Source organism: Squalius cephalus, assembly GCF_949319135.1.
Source record: "Squalius cephalus genome assembly, chromosome: 1".
Lineage (NCBI taxonomy): Eukaryota > Metazoa > Chordata > Actinopteri > Cypriniformes > Leuciscidae > Squalius > Squalius cephalus.
In genome coordinates this window covers 53,609,937-53,631,126 of record NC_137122.1, presented here as the reverse complement: position 1 = coordinate 53,631,126, position 21,190 = coordinate 53,609,937, and the positions used below count along the sequence as shown (strand labels likewise).

Below are 21,190 nucleotides of genomic sequence, written 5' to 3'. Positions count from 1 at the left end.
TTAATACCAGGTGTAAACGGGGCCTAAGTTTTTCCACTAGATAGGAAAGCACCAGACCAGCACAAACCAGTCAGAACATTATGAAAATCCAAGCTGCTCTTTTCAGTTGGGGATTATTCACAATTAGTAGTCATAAATCTCCTAAACTAAATTCCAATGAATATTTAGTATTTCCAGTAATTATTTAGTAATTCAACTGATATTTCTAGTTGTACAGCAAAAATAATAATAATAATAATAAATAAATAATAATAAAAATTAAAAAATTCAAAGTGGCTCCAGATTAGTTGAGCAGTTGACACTGCCAAGATGATAGGCACACTGAATAGGGCTAGACAACTGTGGCTACAAACATATGACACAAACAAGGGCGTTCAATATTCAACTTGGGTCTGTACTGAACACATAATGATGGGAAGGCTTTAACTGTGAGTCTACTTTAGCACCATCTCATAAAGTGAGAGTCATTATCATATTGGTAAACATTGAGAGTATGGCACTGTACCGATATTTATTCTCAACCAAGGGAACGGACTGGCTTACACAAAGGCAATATCTGAAGCACTGCACCATATCGTCAAAAGATCATCCATTTTACATTTGCGTGTCTTGCCCTTTGATGAGAGATGGGTCTCTGAGAGTTCTTGTTTATATGTGAGGAACAACACAACAAGAAAAACAAATTAGCGCGTTTGCAATGATTGTTGAATGTCGAGATCAAATCCTTTCTTCTTTTACACAGTGCTTCTCCTTCACCGATGACAGACGTCATTGGTCGGCTTGCTTCATCAATGAGTATCGCTTCCTCTGGCACCTGCCACAGACCACTGAGCCCCACTGGCTATCCATTCAGTATGGCCTTAACTTGATCTCTTCCGTTCCAGTGTGTGTCCTCATACAGGTGTTGTCCTCCTGTTGATACCGTCATTAAGGTCTTTGGGAAAGCAGTTGTGCACTTGGAGGAACCCAGAATCGTGGTCAGGGCTGTAGGAGCTGTCCGTTCCTGACTTAAGGGGATCTCTTGTCAGTGTGTACATGTTGATCTCTCCTACAGGAACCGAGCTCACCATCTTCATGCCCACGGGTGACGCCTCACGGGATGCTTCCGTGGAGCGAGAACTAGAGCGCGAGTGCCGTCGGCGGTAGCGAAAGCTGGGTATGCGGGAATATGGCGAAGAGGACAAGGCAGCCTTGATGAACTCACGGTGTGCTTTGAACCGTACTTCTTTGCTCTTCTCAATGTAGATACTGACAGCCAGAACAGCCACCGCCTCAGTCACAATGAAGGAGAGCGCTCCAAAATAGAATGACCAACCGTAGTAATACTGGCTCTTTTTGTCTTCGTCACGATTGTCACTGGGGTCACCGGTGTTGCTGGAGATGTAGACAATTATACCGATGATGTTGCTCAAACCTGCCAGACACAAAACAGAGCCAAGCATAAGTATAATGCCTTGAAAAACAATATAACAGATTTATGACTTTATTTAACTTAAGATGTTACATTTGGCTGATTGGGATACATCAACTGCACCACCATATTTGAAAGGTTAACACTGCTGGTTGAAGTCATCAGAAGTAATCACTACTCAACCTATTGTAATATCACTGACAAAAATGCCACAACATTGAGCAGCTTACGGTTGTACGAACTGATGACACAGGCTCTAGACAAAATGGGAAAACTTTTCACAGGGGAGAATACTAAAGTAGGCATGACAGTTGCTACAGGCTGTAAATATCTAATCAACTGCATGTGTTTATGACAAAGGGTCAAGGTTTGGCTGGGTAACTCGGGGGAAGCCAGCCCAGCTCCAGTACACCTTACTGTCAAGTAATCCTGAACACCATGATAAGCTTGTTCAGGTGTGTATGATTAGCGTTGGCGCAGGAAGGAAGCTCTGCAGAGGAAGGGTTGGCTACCCATGGTGTACCCCTGGTCCTACTTGAACCGCTCAGAGCATCAACCAACAAGGATACTAAACTCTGCAGCCTCTAGAATCAGTTGCTAGTGCACCTCTTTGGGCCAGCGAAGTGAGGTTTACCTGTACAGCTCTTACTATCTGGCCCCATTACACTCACCCCACTAAACATCACTCCCATCCAGGTCACAGCACCAGTGTAACGAGTCCTACTTGCATCACTCTGAGTGGGATTTGAACCAGTATCAGCCACAGTGGTGGGCACGCTAACAAAGACGGTAAAGACCGCAGTCTGCAGTGCGCCTCTTGAGTCCAGGGGAGTGAGGTTTACCTGGACAGCTTTTTCTATCTGGCCCCATTACACTCACCCCCCTAAAAATCCCTCCCATCCAGTTCACGGCACCAATGTAGAGGGATTTAAACCAGCATCAGCCATAGTAGTGGGTGGTGAGTGTGCTAACAAAGGTGGTCAAGACTGCAGCCTCTAGTGCGCCTCTTGAGGCCAGGGGAGTGAGGTTTACCTCCACAGCACTTCTTAGCTATCCTCCCTTACCTTAGCATGGCCCAATTAGCCCCTGCTGGTAGATGTTGTTACTTCAACCTCTGGCTAAAAAATTCTGAGATGAATGGGAATGCTAACAGATAGATTTCTCCAGCCATTATAAACCTCCTTGGTTTTAAAGGTGGATCTTGACCTTTCCAATATGGCAGACATGCTGATGTATTGTGGTAATTAGTATCGGTTGCTAATGCAAGACCCGCCAAGACACACTATGCTGCAAGTAAACCCTATCTAGCCTAGCATTGCTTTTACTTAAGTATTTAACACAATCTTTTACTGTTTAGATAAAGAGTCTTTTCATCATCTTTACATGTATCGGGTTATGAAACTATACAAGGAAGGCACTTTTAGTATAAGCTACATCAGCCCACTAAATTCAGTTAAGTAACAGGTAAAAAAAGTGGAGGAGTTGTTGCCCACCTCATTTCCAGTGAACCTGCCAGTAACAGCAGGGATAAGTTGGAATATCAGAGCATGGATATTGGCTTATATTATATTACAATTATATTCAGTGAACAAATTGTATTTAGTAATGGTGCTAAAAATGTCTAAAGAAGTCAATTGAAAGGCCCCTGTGTGCATGTTAGCAGGTGGTCATTAGCAATGTTTACCTGCTGCCACAAACAGTATCCCTGCGCAGAGTAATATGTTGTTCCACTTGATGTAGATGCGTCCCACCCCAACACACAGCCCTCCCAGCAACAGCAGAATGGTACTGAGGATGGGGAACACACTGGAGGCGCGCACAATACCTGTTCATGCACACACATAAACACAGCTTTTACTTGAGAAACATTTCAAAAAGTGCATGATAAGAATTTCAACATTGAGATATAGACAGCAACACTAATATTCCTGAAGAGAATGTCACTCACGCAAGAGATACTCAGAGCTGTCTGTGTCGTAATCATTATCATCTGGGAAATGATTGATTCGGTAGCAACTTCCTTTGTTGAGACCTACAAAAATATGAAACCGGTCAAGATTAGAGTTGTGAGGACATGCAAATAAATGCAAGTCACCAAGCAAAAGTTAGAATACTGGTCAGCAGAACAAACTATAAAAAAATTAAAATAAAAAAGACATCCTCCATATGGTAGCAATTTGTTCTGTTTTGAAGCAGTAGATGATGGACTTGAAATATGTAACCCTTATTGTTCAGTGACAGACTTTAAAGTCGTTTCACACATACAGCCCTTTCCGGAAAGTTACACAACAAAGTGTATGAGCATGTACAAGCCACTTATTTGAGCTTTGAGCCAATCATAAAGTCCTGATGGAGATGACAGTGTTTACTGAAGGAATGATTTCAGTAATTCAGAATGATTTCAGAAGACTTAACTGTTTTTCTATGTAAAAGTGTGCTAGACATATGGCAAGTCATAAGTAGGCTTAGAACTGTTTATATACTGAACAAAATTATAAACGCAACACTTTTGTTTTTGCCCCATTTTTCATGAGCTGAACTCAAAGATCTAAGACTTTTTCTATGTACACAAAAGGCCTATTTCTCTCAAATATTATTCACAAATCTGTCTTCTGTGTTAGTGAGCACTTCTCCTTTGCCGAGATAAATCCATCCACCTCACAGGTGTGGCATATCAAGATGCTGATTAGACAGCATGATTATTGCACAGGTGTGCCTTAGGCTGGCCACAATAAAAGGCCACTCTAAATATTACTTTTTCATAATATACATTGCAACATCAGCTCTTTTCTCACAGAGTCTGGAATGGCTTGATCAAGGACTCATTCTCTCTAAACCCCTCATTTCCGAGAGCCTACTCTGCTCTGTTTGGCCAGATGGTTCAGTCTGTTGTAATTGGTCTACTCTTTTCTGATTGGTCAGATGACCCACTCTGTTGTGATTGGTCTATTGTGCTCTAATTGGTCAGATGGCTCAGTCTTTTGTGATTGGTCTACTCTGTTATGATTGGTCAGATGACCCAGTCTGTTGTGATTGGTCTACTCTGTTCTGATTGGTCAGATGGCCCAGTCTGTTGTGATTGGTCTACTCAGCTCTGATTGGTCAGATGACCCAGTCTGTTGTGATTGGTCTACAGGTCACAGTGCATGTCGGAAACTAAACGCCTCTTACCTTATCTGAATTTCAGCTCCGGGTCATAGTTATATTTATCACAGTTATATGAACCGTAATGATGGTGTCGGTTTTACCGTATCAATTCAAGGGCGAGTCCTCATCGTTTGGAAGTGCATCAAAGTGGTTTTGCTTTTATAGTGCAGAAAACAGTGTCTTCTCGACATGTCGACAACACGAACCAAACTCTTTAAGTTTCAGCTACAACTACAGTATTTAAGGGTAAAAGTAGACGTTCACAGGCAGCAAGTGAAGACAATTGGCTGGCATTATGCAAATGTATTTCAATCTAATTTATAACAGGAAGTGAGACTGGAATTACTGACGACTTATTTCAGACAGTCCAGAATCGCTTCTTTCTTTTAGGAGATAATAACTTTATTTGTCGTCACAAACAGCTATATTACAAACTGCATGAAAGGTAATATTCGAAAAAGCAAAATATGGGCACTTTAATCGAGATATGTGTTCATTAGGTCTTAGCATCCATCATAAATTGTAACATATCATACCTCCCTCTCTCTGTCTGTCTCCATGTGGAGTCTACTCTCAGTGACACAGCTTTTGTGTGACCCAGCATGGCATTAATTGGGTCTAGAGTTTAAAAAAGGAGCAAATTAATTAGAATTAAATAGGTCTGAGAAAATGGGGCATGTGTTTCTAGTCATGTCATTGTAAAAAAAAGAGACCTCTGTTAAAAAAAGCCTTTATATAAAATAATATATTTGAAATCCCTAAACAGTATGCCACATATGCTGCCTATAAACATTTGCTTAAAATAATACCCAACCTGTTATAAAATACCAACTGAAAAAATCTTCAATGCATATTATTCCAAAAGAATTTTCCATCAAAATTATAAGTTGTTCCAGCTTTGCAACAACTTTATTTTTCATTTCTTTAGCAAATGCCTCTCATTTAGAGACCACTTTTCATCATCTAATCAATTCCCAATGTGTAGTCACACTCAACATTGCATGAAATATCATGATTCATTCTGATATATGTCACATTATGCAAGTAAAATAGGACGTCGCAAAGGCAATTTCTTGCTGACTCTAAAAACATGGTTTCTTACGAAATAAAAACAAAGACTTGTTAAACCATCAGAATAGGTGTCTTAATATCCTATGTATGAAAGTTACACTGTGACAATGGTACTATATCAGAATAAAATATCAGAATAAACTTTACTGTGTGTAATAATATCCATCAACAATAGGATACTGTCCAATAGCTGAATCTAAGGAGGATGCACAGATATAGAAATGTTTGCCAATATCAATGGCAAATAATTAGAACTATGACAGATAACTGATATGATATGATGAGATATAAATCTATACTTTTTAGTCTGTCGGTCTGTACTGAATATAGTCATATAGAATATCTTTCAATGTATTTTCCACAATTTATTTGATTGCAAGGCTTTAAATATCTCTCATCATTAATATCTTAAACAAATATATATATATACTGTATATAAAAAATAAAAGATCTTACAATAAAAGTATTTGGAATTTGCATGAGCAAAACCTGATGATCATGATCTCCAGCATGATTTGAGAATGATCCAAAGAGCATCTGATGCTTCAAAGAAAGCAAGAAATTCTGACCTTTTGTACAGTTTAAATGCTTCATGACACAAATTCGCTTATTTGTTTAGTGACCTAGAGATATTTCTTCTTTGTACATGATCCATTTTTCATTCTTCAAAATCCTTGCTGTTAAAGGGGTCCTATTATGCCCTTTTACGAAGTCTTGATTTTATTTTTGGGGTGTACTAGAAAATGTTTTCATGATTGATTGTTCAAAAAACGCATAATTTTTCACATATTTTACATTATTACAGCTCCTCTATCCCCAGTTTGGTTGAATGGGTTGTTTTCAATGAAGCCTCTCTTTCCGACATACGAAATGTGCTGTGACTGGTTAGATGGCCCAGTATGTTGTGATTGGCAGCACCTAGCGTGTGTTCAGGAAATGTCCCGCCCCTTCATAACCACGAGCTTCATACTCGGATGCAAATATTAAGGCTGGCGTCAATTTCAAACCAATTCGAGCCTGATTCAGACCCTGACAATGTTAACGAACAACAGGATCGTGCAGAACGGATTTCAAGAACGGACTTTGCAAGCACTGATTTCACAGGGCGTTTCAGAGTGGTCTGTTTTTTTGTATTTTTCTTATAGATATGATGTTATCCACCATTTAATCATATTTGGTAATATGGTAATACAAACAGTAATCTATCATAAAATCATGGGTAATTTTCCTAAGTGGTGAACAGTGTAACAAAAGCAAGAGCTTACAAAAGCTAATGTAAACACTACATCAATACAGTAATGTTAGTTATCAGGCTAGCGGAGGCAAAGCTTTGCCCTTCCTTTACATCATAGCTATCATAGCAACTAAATAAAACTTATAATTGGAACTGTTAATAGAAAACACAACTACAAATAATAAGACATACTTACAAATTGTGATCCATAAATGGGAACGGCTACGTCTTTCAGGAGAAGCTTTTGTGTGTATAGCCTGCATTGTACTCTATACTGGAAGCTGTCCTACATAAAATGTGCAGCGCACAGACAAATGTTGAGGTTATAATGTTCAGAAACATTGTTAAAAACACATTTTAACCTCTCTAAAGCCGCGTTTCCACCACAAGAACTTTCCCCAGGAACTAAGGGGTGGTACTCGGTGTGTTTACACCGCAGGAACCAGGGTCTAAATGAATATTTCCCCATCCGAAAGTCCCTGCTCGCGAGGTAGTACTTTTTCAAAATTCAGGAACTTTCAGGGGTGGGACTTGGGTGTTGAACATGCTGATTGGTTGAGTTAATGCCGCATTTTTATTGGTTGACTCCACAATCTGTTGCGGCGCGTGCAGTAAGAGTCGTCTGCTATTTGAATCAACAATGGAGTTTAAGAAATACAACCGATGGACCGACGATGAGGTTCAGGCTTTATTAACCTTAAATTCAGAGGATGAAATCCAGTGGGAACTGTAAAGTCGCGCGCAGTCCTACGTCACCGGACTATTTGCCTAATCTTCACGGTACTTTAGACCGCGGTGGAAACGCGGCTAGCAACAGGTCTGGGGGAAAAAAAGTTCCTGGGACAAATTGTTCCGGGTAATTTTGGTGGAAGCGCGGCTTAAGTTCTTCAGCCTTAGGACAAACTTTTACCGGGTTGTAAAAAACAGCGACAACACTTAACTTCATCTTCTCTATCGCAGCTTGACCAGGCCTCGCCAACTTTTTTTGCGCATTCTGTGGGCGGGGATTATTTAAATGAGGAACATTTTGACTTCAAAAGATCACGTTGTAGCCCAAACGAACAGTCCGTTGTAGTTCTTGAAAAGTGGATTCTGTTAAATAAGATATTTTCCCTTTGGAGTGGACTTTGAGCTTTGTAACATTGCAGATATTTTATTATGCTCAAACAGCATCATTACACTTCAAGTAAAGTTGAAAAACTTAAAAGTATAATAGGAAAATAATCTGACATTTCCAATGTGTTGGTTGACAAACTTTCTAACAGGCTCTTAGACTTTATCTTGAACATTATAACTTCTCTCAGTGTGTACAGTCAACCAGAGGAGCTTATTTTTAGAGCCGCTGGAGCTTCTGATTTATAGGTGCTGGTTATTGGCCCAGTGACTGAAGCGTATCCAGCCTCATAAAGACAAAATAAGGAACCTCGCCTGACTGACACGGAGACACAATCGGAGAAGGAGAGCTTGGTCCCTATGGCCTGCCTGGAGGTAACAATGCTCATCGCTGAGCATGTCTTCTCCATGGCAACCTCAGGTCTGATCCAGCAATCTGATTTCCATAATGTCTCCAAGGATGCCTTTGACATCTTCATTGTGGTCTAATACAGCAGACACTATACTCTCCCCCATGCCAAAAGCCCTCAGCCTCCTGCCACGCGAACCCACATCCCCACTGGACGAGGAAACAGCTGCCACATTCCACGTCTTCAACCGCCTCCAGCATTTTCTCATAATTGTGAATCGGCGCAGGACAGCCAATCGTCCGCCTTGTCGAGAACCAATCGCTGCTTTGATTGCTATAGGGTAGTGTGCTTTTCTTTGGCTCGGCTTATTTGTCATCTCAAATCTGTCAATATGGAGAACCGTGTCATCCTTATAGGTAGTGTTTGTTAAGGCAAGTATCAGTATTATTATCGCTCATACATTTTTCTAAATGTCATAGTTATAGTATTCATTACTTCAATAAGCTCATTTCTGCATTAAATTACATAGTTTAATTTTTTTCGCTAACTGTGATTTTGTGTACATTTCTGAAATACATGACAGATCACTCTAAATTGTAATGTGGACTCATGCATTTTCTATGAAGCTGCTTTGAAATGATGTGTATTGTGAAAAGCTCTGTACAAATAAATGTGAATTGAATTGAATACTCACCAATACATGAAAGTATTACAAAAGGAATGACTAAATACAAAGCTGCTTCTGTAGCTGCATTTTGCAGCTGTGCTGTATTTGTGTGACATATCACCTTTTATCTGAGGTTTATTCAGGAAAGGTAACCGGAGAGAACCTGGCACGTGCTCAAAGCTGGTTATGACTGTGTTCTCCAGAGTGGATCGTGGCGGAAGTCAAACCCGACGGATAATTAGAGACTCCGTGGCCTTTCAGACGCTGCATTTAATTACAGATCTATTGCGCATTGCTGGGAATGGCAAAAGTGACTGCTCTTCCCTTCCAATACCCCCTCATCTCACAAACAAAAGAATTATAACCATAGTCAATTAACTGTACTCAAGGTATGGATTTTTTATTTAATTTTATTTTTTATGGCACAGTTTAAGTGCTTATTTTATTTGATTAAACTTCAATAAGCCTCAAGAGTTTTTGTTTTATTTTATTCAACTTTAATAAACTTCAAGATAATGTTTTATTTTATTTAATTTTTATTTTTATTTATGGCATGGTTCAGGTGTTTATTTTATTTGATTAAACTTTAGTAAACCTCAAGATAATATTTGATTAGATTTGATTTTTTTATGGCACAGTTCAGGTGTTTATTTTATTTTTATTAAATTTTAATAAACCTCAAGATAATGTTTTTTATGACATAGTTCAGGTGTTTATTTATTTTATTTCAATTTTGGTTAATTTAAAAGTAATTTATTTTACTTTATTTTTTATTAATTATTTTATTTACATTTGAATTACATTGCATTATAAACATTTCAGGGAAATAATGGGGTAACAGTTAAATTATGCTAGCTATATAGGCCAAACACATTTTGATCAGTTTTAATAAAATAAGTAGGCTAAATAAATTAAAAAACATGACCTATGCCCTTCTGACTTTGAAAATCAGCAGCATTTTCTACATAGATCTGAGGAAGTTTCTTCTTTCGTTGGGAGAAATATACTCAATACTCAAAATACTCAAATATTTCCACACTAAAAAATGACATTACACGAAGTAGTTAGTGATTCATTTCCGGTGTCAACTAATTTCCTGAAAGACTAACTGATTTTCTTGTCAATATGAGTTCTGCTCTTAATATGAAGCCAGATGACATTGTCATGAGAGATTTATAAAAAGACAAAGTATTAAGATAGCACTGCTCATCACCTATGATGTCCTTGTTTAGCCTATGAACGCATGTATGACGTCATCATCCGACTGTCTGAGTCAAAGCTTGGCCAAAACTGCACATATTGTGGGGAAAACACGAAATTATATATGTGTTATTAAACATCTGTCTGTCTTTGGTGTCTGTCTGTCTTTTTCTTTTCTATGGACAATCATTAGAAGCAACAGATTCATCTATTTTTAAACAATTGGCCACGTTACCATAGTGATTTCAGACATATTGTTTCCAAGCAACAGCATCAAATGAAAGAAAGAGAATCTGTGGACTGATTACGCCTTTCTGTCCATTCAAGAAACCCACTGGTGTCAACAGAGAGAAATGGGGGGAGCATTCCCACTCCCTTCCAAGTGAACGTCAACTTATGTTAACTTGAGAGAGATCCAACCCCAATGAAAGAGTTTGGATGAGCGGTTGACGGATCCTGCGGATGGAAGGCTAAGCTCTTTCATTTAGATATCTATCATCTTTGTCTCAGATGCTCCTCCTAAAATGGGCGGCTTTTAAATAGACATAAATGCGACAATCGTCATACTGTTATCTATAAAAATTTGGTCTTGGATTTATTTGATGAGAAATATTTGAGCTCAGATTTTGGCATCTTGACAAATCTGAGCACAGTTGAGAAACTTTTCATTAGAATTTTCCATTTGGTCTCACAACGTTTCTTTTCTAAAGGCCTGTTTATGAAGGGAAAAAAAGGATGTTGGTTAACTTGAGTGTCTCTGGGTAGGTTCGAGCCCTTTCGCACACACACACTTAAAGGGTTAGTTCACCCAAAAATGTTTAATTCTGTCATCTTACTCACCCTCATGTCGTTCCAAACCCGTAAGACTTTTGTTCATCTTTGGAACTCAAATGAAGATCTTTTTAATGAAGTCTGAGAGCTTTCTGTCGCTCCATTGACAGTCTACGCAACTACCACTTTCAAGCCCCAGAAAGCTAGTAAAGACGTCATTAAAGTAATCCATGTGACGCCAGTGGTTTAACCAAGCGACTCGAGTGCTTTATTTGTGCAAAAAAACACTAAATTTACCACTTTACTTGCAAAATATTAACCACAGATCCGCGTTCACGCAACAATGTCCGCTCTTGCGTCAACACAACACGCATGCGCCGTGCTGCTCTCGTGAACGCGCGTTGGGAGATTAATATTTTGTGGTAAATTATGTTTTCTTTGCACAAACGAAGAACTCACGTCCCTTCATAAAGTTGAGGTTAAACCACTGGAGTCACATGGATTGCTTTAATGACGTCTTTACTATCTTTCTGGGGCTTGAAAGTGGTAGTTGCGTAGACTGTCAATGGAGCGACAGAAATATCTCAGATTTAATTAAAAAGCTCCTAATTTGAGTTCCAAAGATGAACAAAAGTCTTACCGGTTTGAGGGCGAGTAATTAATGACAGAATTTTTATTTTTGGGTGAACTTGGCAACGATAACTAAGCATCTGACTGTAAGAAAACAATATGTTGTTTTGTTTTGAGTTGACTTGAATGTAGAAAAAGAACAAAAGCCTCCTAAAGCAAGCCTTGGTTGTCTGAAGACAAAGGCAGAACAATGAACTTAGTTTTCTCTCTTTTTAAAACTCAAGTGTAAGAAAGGATGTGAAGCACATGTGAAGTACCCTCTATACAGCAGATCCTCCAGAGCCCGGAGTGTGTGAGATCTCCGCGGACCTTCTTGGGTTGCGTCTGCGTGTCGTCCGTGCTGATGTTGTTGGTGGCGTTACAGATATAAGCCCGAGAATAAAGCCAGTAGTCGGTCCCGATAGCGATGCTCATCAAACTAAACGCCACAAAAGCCCCGACGGTGGCCAGCAGCATCTGATTCCCACGGTCACACCACGCCATGGCCACTCATAATACTAATAGCAAGAGTAATAATCCACACAGCCTCATGTTTTGACTCGCGCTCGCGCCGCTTTGTTCAGTCAGTCGGTGTGATCAGGAAACTTGAGCGCGTCTCATCCACATGTTGCTGTTGATATAGTGAGCAGCTCTCAGCTCACATATGGTGTTTGCTTTCTAGGCTTTATTGGGAGTTTTGGTCATCACCTTGTCCATTTCCTATAATCAAATCCCTCTTTTGCAAACTCAGATGGCTTTGATTTGGGATTGCGATCTTCAAACCACACCTTCAGTCACACTAACCAATGAGAAACACACATGGTCTGAAGAATAAGATGATGCTCTCGCTTCTCTTCGCGATCATCATGATGTTTTAATGCTGAAACGCCGCCTTAAATTAGTATAAAACAGAGTAAAGAGATAGAGTCAGATACATTAAAGTACAGGTTTGATGCTTTTGTGATTTGAAATAAATAGATTGAACAAATACTACTAATATAGCCTATCGTAATTTCATCGTATTTCTTGACAAATATTTGACAAAGAGCTGAACTTCGAAATGTAATTTATAAAACGGAAAGTTCTGTTCCTGGACTCTGATTGGTTAGTACAGAGATCCAGCTAAAATCCACCTGTTCAAAATAGTTTATATGAAATGTAGTCTCATAGTTTTTTTATGAAAACTTGTGTTCTTAATATTTTAATATATAGTAACAAATTTGGAAATAAATAAATAACACTCACTCATCTCCCAGATTAAGTAGGCTAAATATATTAGGCTACAGTATATTCTATATTAAATCATTTCTGGAACAAAATAGAATATTTATATAATAATAGAATAATAGGCTCCAGCATCTCTGCAACCTTTCATAGGACAAGTGGTTTGGAAAATGGATGGAGAATAGAATAGAATAGAATAGAATAGAATAGAATAGAATAGAATAGAATAATATGATCCAGCATCCCTGCAAACCTACACATGACAGGCAATTTAGGAAATAGAATAGAATAGAAAAGAACAGAATAGAATTTATATGGTATAATAGGCTCCAGCATCCTTGCAAACCTAGGACAGGCGGTTTGGGAAATTGATGGATAATAGAATAGAATAGAATAGAATAGAATAGAACAGAACAGAATAGAATTAATATTGTATAATAGGCTCCAGCATCCTTGCAAACCTATAGGCGGTTTGGAAAATTGATAGATGATGGAATAGAATAGAATAGAATAGAATAGAATAGAATAGAATAGAATAGAATAGAATAGAATAGAATTAATATGGTATAATAGGCTCCAGCATCCCTGCAAACCTACATAGGACAGGCAGTCAAATTGAATTAATATGGTATAATAGGCTCCAACATCCCTGCAAACCTACAGGACAGGTGGCTTGGAAAATTGAGAAATTGGAGAATAGAATAGAATAGAATAGAATAGAATAGAATAGAATAGAATAGAATAGAATAGAAAATGAGCAGGACCCCCAGATGAGTGTGTGATCAGCCCAGTGGATCGATGGAGAATGTGGCTGGAATCAGGCTGGAGCACTCTGAATAGAATAGAATAGAATAGAATAGAATAGAATAGAATAGAATAGAATAGAATAGAATTAATATTGTGTAATAGGCTCCAGCATCCCTGCAAACATACATAGTACAGGTGGTTTGGAAAATTGATGGAGAATAGAATAGAATAGAATAGAATTGAATATAATTAATATAGTATAATAGGAGAGAGATCCAATTATGTAAATATTAACTAATCTTTGCCAAATAATCATTCTAGAAAGTATTTAATGCATTTACTATAAATGCAACTATAGTAATAATATCAGCTAATAATAATATAAATATATTGTATTACCTAATGTTGATGAGTGTGGCAAAGGAGTTTTGATACCAGAAATTATTTCATCATAAGACAAGCGGTTTGTAATATAAATGCATGGTTTCAGTAGTAACTATAGTTTAGTACAGTAACTATAGTGGGTTTAAAAAAAAAAAAAAAACAGACAGAGATATCTATTGGGCCACAAATATCTAGTGCTTTTACACATTGTTGGGTTGATTATTTCTGAAATGTGCTACTGATTATGGATTACACCACTAAAACTGTAACCAGCATCGCAGTGAAGGCTTCAGATTGTAATACCATGGTACTTTGATAGAAACCGTGGTTCTGAATTTGTTCTATATTTATGAGTCACGCTATTTACATGGTTCTCTAAAGTATTTCCAAGAATTACATAGTACATGTTACAACAACAAAAAAAACATGGTAGAACCAGGGTACTTATTTGATTAGTGGCTTAACATCAGAGAAGCAAACCAATAATAACATTTGTCCAGCAGTTAAAGCAACATGCTCTGATGAAACAGTCCTCTGAATCTTCTGAGCTCTGAAAAATCAAATAGATTCTTATTGGGAGACATTAAAAATCGATTGTTTACTGAGTTTGCGTCAAGTACCTGATAAATCTGTTCTCCTTCAATCTAGTCCAGCCAGACCCTCAGAGCAAAACAATTAATCAGTCTCTCCTGGGAAACAGACATTACGTCAACAGCTGGTTGTTTGTTAGCTTAACACGTTTTACACAAAAATTGCACTATTGAACATGGAAGCCATTAAATCCATTAGCAATATGAATGTTTCTCAGGGAACCCATCAGAATATAGACACAGAGGTGCGGCTTTGCTGTAGTCTATCTTTGTTATTTATAGTCTAATAAGTATAGTTGAGGTGGAGAAAATGAGCAGGACCCCCAGATGAGTGTGTGATCAGCCCAGTGGATCGATGGAGAATGTGTCTGTGAGCACTCAGAGCACGCTGAATGCAGACACACTGATTGAGTCGGTCGAGATGATCACAGGCCTTCATCAATAGGAAGCAAATGGAAGTGATCTATTCACAGCGAGCGGCTTCCCAACACTCAGTTCAAGAGAGAGAAAAATACATTCAAAAATAGGTTTACATGATGTTTCCGATTACCATGGAGTTTTTCTACACTTCGATGTAGAATCACTTTAATTGATTAGAACAATTTCACTGTATAATCAATATCTGGAATATATAATGTAATAGAATGTAATAGATTAGAATAGACTAGAATAGAATAGAATACACCAGAATCCAATACAATAGAAGAGGTTCCAGCATCTCTGCAGCCTTACATAGGACACGTGGTTTTGAAAATAGATGTGGAATAGAATAGAATAGAATAGAATAGAATAGAATAGAATAGGATAAAAAAGAATAGAATAGGATAGGATAGAACAGAATAATATAGGCTCCAGCATATCTGCAACCTTACAACAAGTGGTTTGGAAAATGGATGGAGAATAGAATAGAATAGAATAGAATAGAATAGAATAGAACAGAATAGAATAATAGGCTCCAGCATCTCTGCAACCTTACATAGGACAAGTGGTTTGGAAAATGGATGGAGAATAGAATAGAATAGAATAGAATAGAATAGAATAATAGACTCCAGCATCTCTGCAACCTTACATAGGACAAGTGGTTTGGAAAATGGATGGAGAATAGAATAGAATAGAATAGAATAGAATAGAATAGAATAGAATAGAATAGAATAGAATAGAATAAAATAGAATAGAATAATAGGCTCCAGCATATCTGCAACAGGACAAGTGGTTTGGAAAATAGATGTGGAATGGAATATAATAGAATAATAGGCTCCAGCTTCTTTGCAACCTTGCATAGGACAAGTGGTTTGGAAAATGGATGAATAATATAATATAATATAATATAATATAATATAATATAATATAATATAATATAATATAATATAATATTGTGTCAGCCCATACAAAACTGACAACAAGAGGGTTCTTTTGTGAAGGTGATCTGGGTGGTAGCCAGGGAGTTGCTAAGGGCCCGGGGTGGTGCATGGTTTTTAGCAAGTTGATATGCAGTTGCAAAGGTTTTCTGGTGGTCCCTAAGCGATTGCTCACTGGCCCAAATCAACAACAAACCAACAAAAAATCCCAACCCAAAGTCTCTATGCTCTTCTTTTTTTCTAGATATGTGTAGGTTTATGGGAATATGTGCTAACACTTTATTTTGATAGTCCACTTTAGACATTCTAACACCTAACCATAACCTAACAGTCTACCAATACTCCAGTGACTGCTAATTGACAAACTTACTTCTAGTTAGTAGAATGTCTAAAGTGGACTATTGAAATAAAGTGTAACCAAATATTTTGGTTGTGTGATCACTTAAAAAAGCAATAGCTCACTTGTATTCAAAATGAGTAGAACTCAACATTTGAGCTATCATTCATGTGTGTATAACAAACGGTGTGGGATGAGTTACACATTGTAGTTTAATACTTAGGGGTGGGATTTTGAAAAAAATAACCCTAACCCAAGTATAAGCAATAGTAATAATCATTTAAATGAATAGATGAGTGACAACACAAACTCATGAAATGTCACTGCCTGAACAGCATAGCCACAGACAAACCCCACATGTCTTCACAGCTATATATTGATGTATGCCGTGTAAATGAAAGCACTTGAGATTATGTTGCCAGCATGCGACTGTGGTAACCGAAGAGCGGTGGGTGAGAAACAAGCCTGGAAATGTGATGATAACACCAATTAAAGCTGCAGGTTGAGCATGATGCTCTGAGAGAAGACGGTCTGACCAGCTGGTCGAGCACTCGGACCTTTACACAGCGCTGTTTTCTGAAAGAAGCTTCTGTGCAAATTTCACCTTGACTGTGAATGAAGGTTAGAACTGAAAGGCATCCTTTTACATAATGTTTGCTGTCACAAATACTGATGTACACAACTGTTCAAATGTTTGAGGTCGCAAGATTATCTTTAAAGTCTTTGAAAGATGTCTCTCATGCTCACCAAGTTTGCTTTTATTTGATAAAAAATACATTAAAAGCAGTAATATTGTGAAATATTACCCTTTTGGCCGTTTATTTACACTACAATGGTGTTTTGGGGGCCTGAAAACGCAAGTTTTTGAAACCTATCCCAGACAGCAACATAGTGTCCCGATACAATGTTGCTGTCTGGGATACTGTAATCAGAGCCCGTCTACGGGGAGCCTGGCCACTCCCTATTAAGTCCTATTGTACCGAATTTTGGTTGTAGTTCCACCAGAGTTCCACTGGGGGGCGATCGCAGGTGAGTGCAAAATGAATGGGAGTCTATGGAGGGTTCCCAAACCTGTCCTGAAGGCACCCCAACATTGCACATTTTCTTTGTCTCCCTAATCAAACACACCTGATTCAACTCATCAGCTCATTAACCCATGTGATAATGAGCTGATGAGTTGAATCAGGTGTGTTTGATTAGGGAGACAAAGAAAACGTGCAGTGTTGGGGTGTCTTCAGGACAGGTTTGGGAACCACTGAGCTAGACGGCTACATTTGTCTCTTTCACCCGATTGCCGTTGAGAAATCTCAGATTTGATTGTAGGTTTTGCAAGTTCAACATGGGTTATAGGTCGAAAGTTGAATGAACGAGTACTTATGTCCTTTCGATTTCTTACAGGTTGAGTTGTTGTTGGCCATAACACGCTAGCATTCTGCTAATGAACGCTGATTGGTCAGTGAAGGACTGATTACGACCAGAGATACCGCTTGATGGCATCGTGGCTTTCGAAGCGGGACCAGAAACAAACAAAACAAAAACTCGTCTAGCACGTGTGTCAGCTGTGTTGTCGATGTTGTGTGTGATGCCTCGAGAGAAAAGAAAGTGCCGAGCACGAAAGCACCAAAGTGACTGAAGGATTGCCGTAAAGCAGCATCTCTGGTCGTACGATGTGTACGACGTCACTGACACTTTAAAAGACTTTTTAAAGCAAATAAGTTACTCTAAAAAAATCTAACACCCAGCAGTGTGTAATTGCTTTGCATCTCCTTTCGAATACAATATTCAAATTACTAGACAAAAAAATTATTTCCTGAGAAAAGTGGATTTTGATTGGTATACTGCCATAGACCTACATTCATTCTGCACTCGTCCTGTGAGCGCCCTCATATGGAATCAGAGTGGAACTGCAACCAGTTCAGAAGCCGGAAGTTTACTGAGAGTGAAACTTCTCCCCTTATTAGACATTCTCTGCTGTGATCCTCTTTGTTTAAACGACAAAACCGCGAATTTTGGTGACTTCATGTGTATTACGTGTTCAGTCTATAGGCGCGTGGTGTTTCTTTACAAAGTGACATCGTCACCTACTGGCCTGGCATGAATAATACAGCGTTTTTAATCGTTTTCGCGGATCCAAAAGGGATCATTTGACAACGTTATCGTCTGCACGCGAAAAATGCGTTTTTAGTGCATCAATGTCGTGTAAACGCACCCTTAATCTCAAACTTTTGAACAGGAGTGTAAATACATAAAATATACAATGTCCAGTACAATATCGAAGGGACATTTATTGAATGTCACTGTTACATAACAAAATGTTATCTAATGCAACGAGTGTCCAAAACGAGCTCAAATAGGCTACTTTTGTATCTATTGTATTAGGCTAAATATGAACATATTTTAAGGACAAAACATTTTCATCAAAATTAAGTTATTTAAGCAATTTTTTTTTTTTAATGGATATTAAAGTCCCTGACAATACAGACCGTTGCTATGCAACACAAATATATTTCTTTGGCTTTATACTGTAGGCTACTCTGCACAAGAACAAAGTTCAATCTAATTTTATTAATGTTTTGTTATGGTGCTGATCAGTAAAAGAAATGTAAAATCAATGTTATGTTATATTGTGTTACAATTTTAGATAAATAGCCTACATGCTACAACAAATCTTGTAGTCAGGTAATCATACATAGGCTATTATGAAGGTTATTTGAATGATTATTTATTTGATTATTGGATCAGAAAAGAAATGGCATGTGGACAGATTTTTCATGTAAAGTTGCAAAATGGTTGCAGATTGGTTCCCCAGTTTAGAGAACATTAAGGAAACATTCTCTTAAACATCATTCACAACCTATTATGATGAAAAAAAAAAGCTCCAGATGTTTTGGGAAGGGAAATTTTCCGAAAGCCAAAAATAGTTATTTGGAAATATGGTGAACAGTCGTTTAGCTTTCATGGAATAACAGCTGGAACACTGTATTGACAAATGAAAAGCCAGAAGCAGACCTATCCGTTCCCCCAAGTCCAAAAATCAGATATTTCTCAAACCTCATGAAATGCATGGCTTAAACAGTGTTAGTTGAAGCCTAGAGTAACATCACGGACGAGTTGAGTGCTAATCGAGACGTCGGGTTAGTTTTACTCCTGCCTGCAGACATGAAATGCCTGCCATTATATTCCACAACAGCTATCCTGTGAATGAAAGCGTGTTGGGCACAGCTGTCAAGACCTCGAGAAGTAATAACTCGAACATAAAGAAGAATACGTGGAAAAATAGAATAGAAAGAAAGAAAGAAAACAGAGTGCTTCCCTAAAGGTACTGTAGGTAGCCTAATTTTCTCATTAACAAGAGAAAATTGATATTCAGCTCTTGACTCTAGGCTGATATAATACCATCCTGGAATATTTAACCTCTTTAGCTTGATGACAAATAAACAAATATTCCTATATTAAAATCACCATGAACTTCCCCTCCCTCTTGTAGCTCTTCTCTTCTCTCTTCTCTTCTCTTCTCTTCTCTTCTCTTCTCTTCTCTTCTCTTCTCTTCTCTTCTCTTCTCTTCTCTTCTCTTCTGTTTACTGGCGTGAGGGCGGGGCAACCTGTCACTCACAAGAGATCCACCAATAGCAAACCACCTTCATCCAACCATCCAATCAAATCCACGTGAACAAAATCAAGCCACGCCCTACATTTGTTCTTGTTCGAGAAGCCGTTTCACTCGGATACACGTCACAAAAGGGAAGAAAAGACTATCGCAATTTCCATTTCATGACGACTTCAAGGGGAGAACTGGATTTTACAACTAAAATGTAACAGGTCTATAAGGAGAAAATAATTTTTAACGTTTTTATTTTTTATTATCTGCTGTAAAGGTCAGTGTCATACTGTATAACTACTGGGCAAGTTCCTGGATCAACATTCATATCATCCTAAAACATGCAGTGTGTATTATACTGTGTTTAGGGATTTCATAAATATTCTTAACAACCCGTTTCACTCCGATTTTAGAGGAAAACATGTGGCTGTATAGTCTGGGTTCCAGACAGTGTGTAGAGATGTCGATTCAGGAGTCCAATCATAGCTTACATCATATGTTTAAACCTTTCACCTTGATAAAGTGTGATTTGATATGTAAAGTGTGCGAAGAGGAAAGATCTGAGAGCTGTGAAATTACAATTATTTTGCCTGAAGGGAAATTGACTTCAGTGGATTGAGTTGTTGAGTATTTCGCTGCCATCCACAGGTTACATTAAGTATCGCAGGCTCTCTGGGCCATATATATATATATATATATATATATATGAAGAGTTCAGATGCAAAAGCCTCTAAGTGCCATCTGAAATTTTCTTCTAGAATGATCATTTTTATCAAGCTTGTATGTTTATGTTCAGTTATTTCACTTAAATGGCAATGGAAATGACCTATTAATTGTCATTAAAGTGAAATTACAGAACTTAAATATACAAGCTTGATAAAAATGATCATTCTAGAAGAAAATTTCAGATGGCACTTAGAGGCTTTTGCATCTGAACTCTTCATATATACTAATAATATATATATATATATAGAGAGAGAGAGAGAGAGAGAGAGAGAGAGAGAGAGAGAGAGAGAGTTTTTTTACTACACTTGTTTTGCTTAATCAATAGACGTTACAACATCTCAAAGACTGAACATTTGAATAGACTGTAAAATGTAATTTATTCCTGTGATCAAAGCTGAATTTTCATTTTTGTATTAAAAAAATACAGCATTTATTTGAAACCGAAATTTCAATTTCAAATTTTAAATGCATTTACTGTCACTTATGGTCAATTTAATGTCCTTGCTGAATAAGAGTATCAATCTTTTTTTTTTTTAATCTTGCTGAGCCCAAAGAGTGTATTTTGCTTTATAAAGAAAAACCATAAATAGAAAAATAAATGAAACTGCCATCCTTTGGTCTAATACTCAGAAACATGACAGCAATCGTTCTAC

At 37.9% G+C, this 21,190-nt stretch overlaps 1 protein-coding gene across 1 annotated transcript; it reads right to left on the bottom strand.

Moving 5' to 3' along the window:
* Positions 1 to 816: 816 nt before the first annotated feature.
* Positions 817 to 12,163, bottom strand: cacng4b (calcium channel, voltage-dependent, gamma subunit 4b). Its single transcript, XM_079874095.1, has 4 exons — positions 11,852 to 12,163; positions 3,360 to 3,443; positions 3,096 to 3,236; positions 817 to 1,414 (listed from the first exon to the last, which is right to left on the bottom strand). Exons 1-4 carry the CDS (start codon positions 12,075 to 12,077, stop codon positions 894 to 896), a joined length of 972 nt encoding a protein of 323 aa, XP_079730221.1. The 5' UTR covers positions 12,078 to 12,163; the 3' UTR covers positions 817 to 893.
* Between the last annotated feature and the right edge of the window lie 9,027 nt (positions 12,164 to 21,190).

Bases quoted from the DNA above. Each gene is read 5' to 3' on its own strand.
- cacng4b (XM_079874095.1), bottom strand. From the start codon at position 12,077: ATGGCGTGGTGTGACCGTGGGAATCAGATGCTGCTGGCCACCGTCGGG. The intron at 3,237-3,359 runs GTGAGTGACATT...GTGCATGAACAG, and splicing joins CAGCTCTGAGTATCTCTTGC to GTATTGTGCGCGCCTCCAGT. The intron at 1,415-3,095 runs GTAAACATTGCT...TGTGTCTGGCAG, and splicing joins GATACTGTTTGTGGCAGCAG to GTTTGAGCAACATCATCGGT.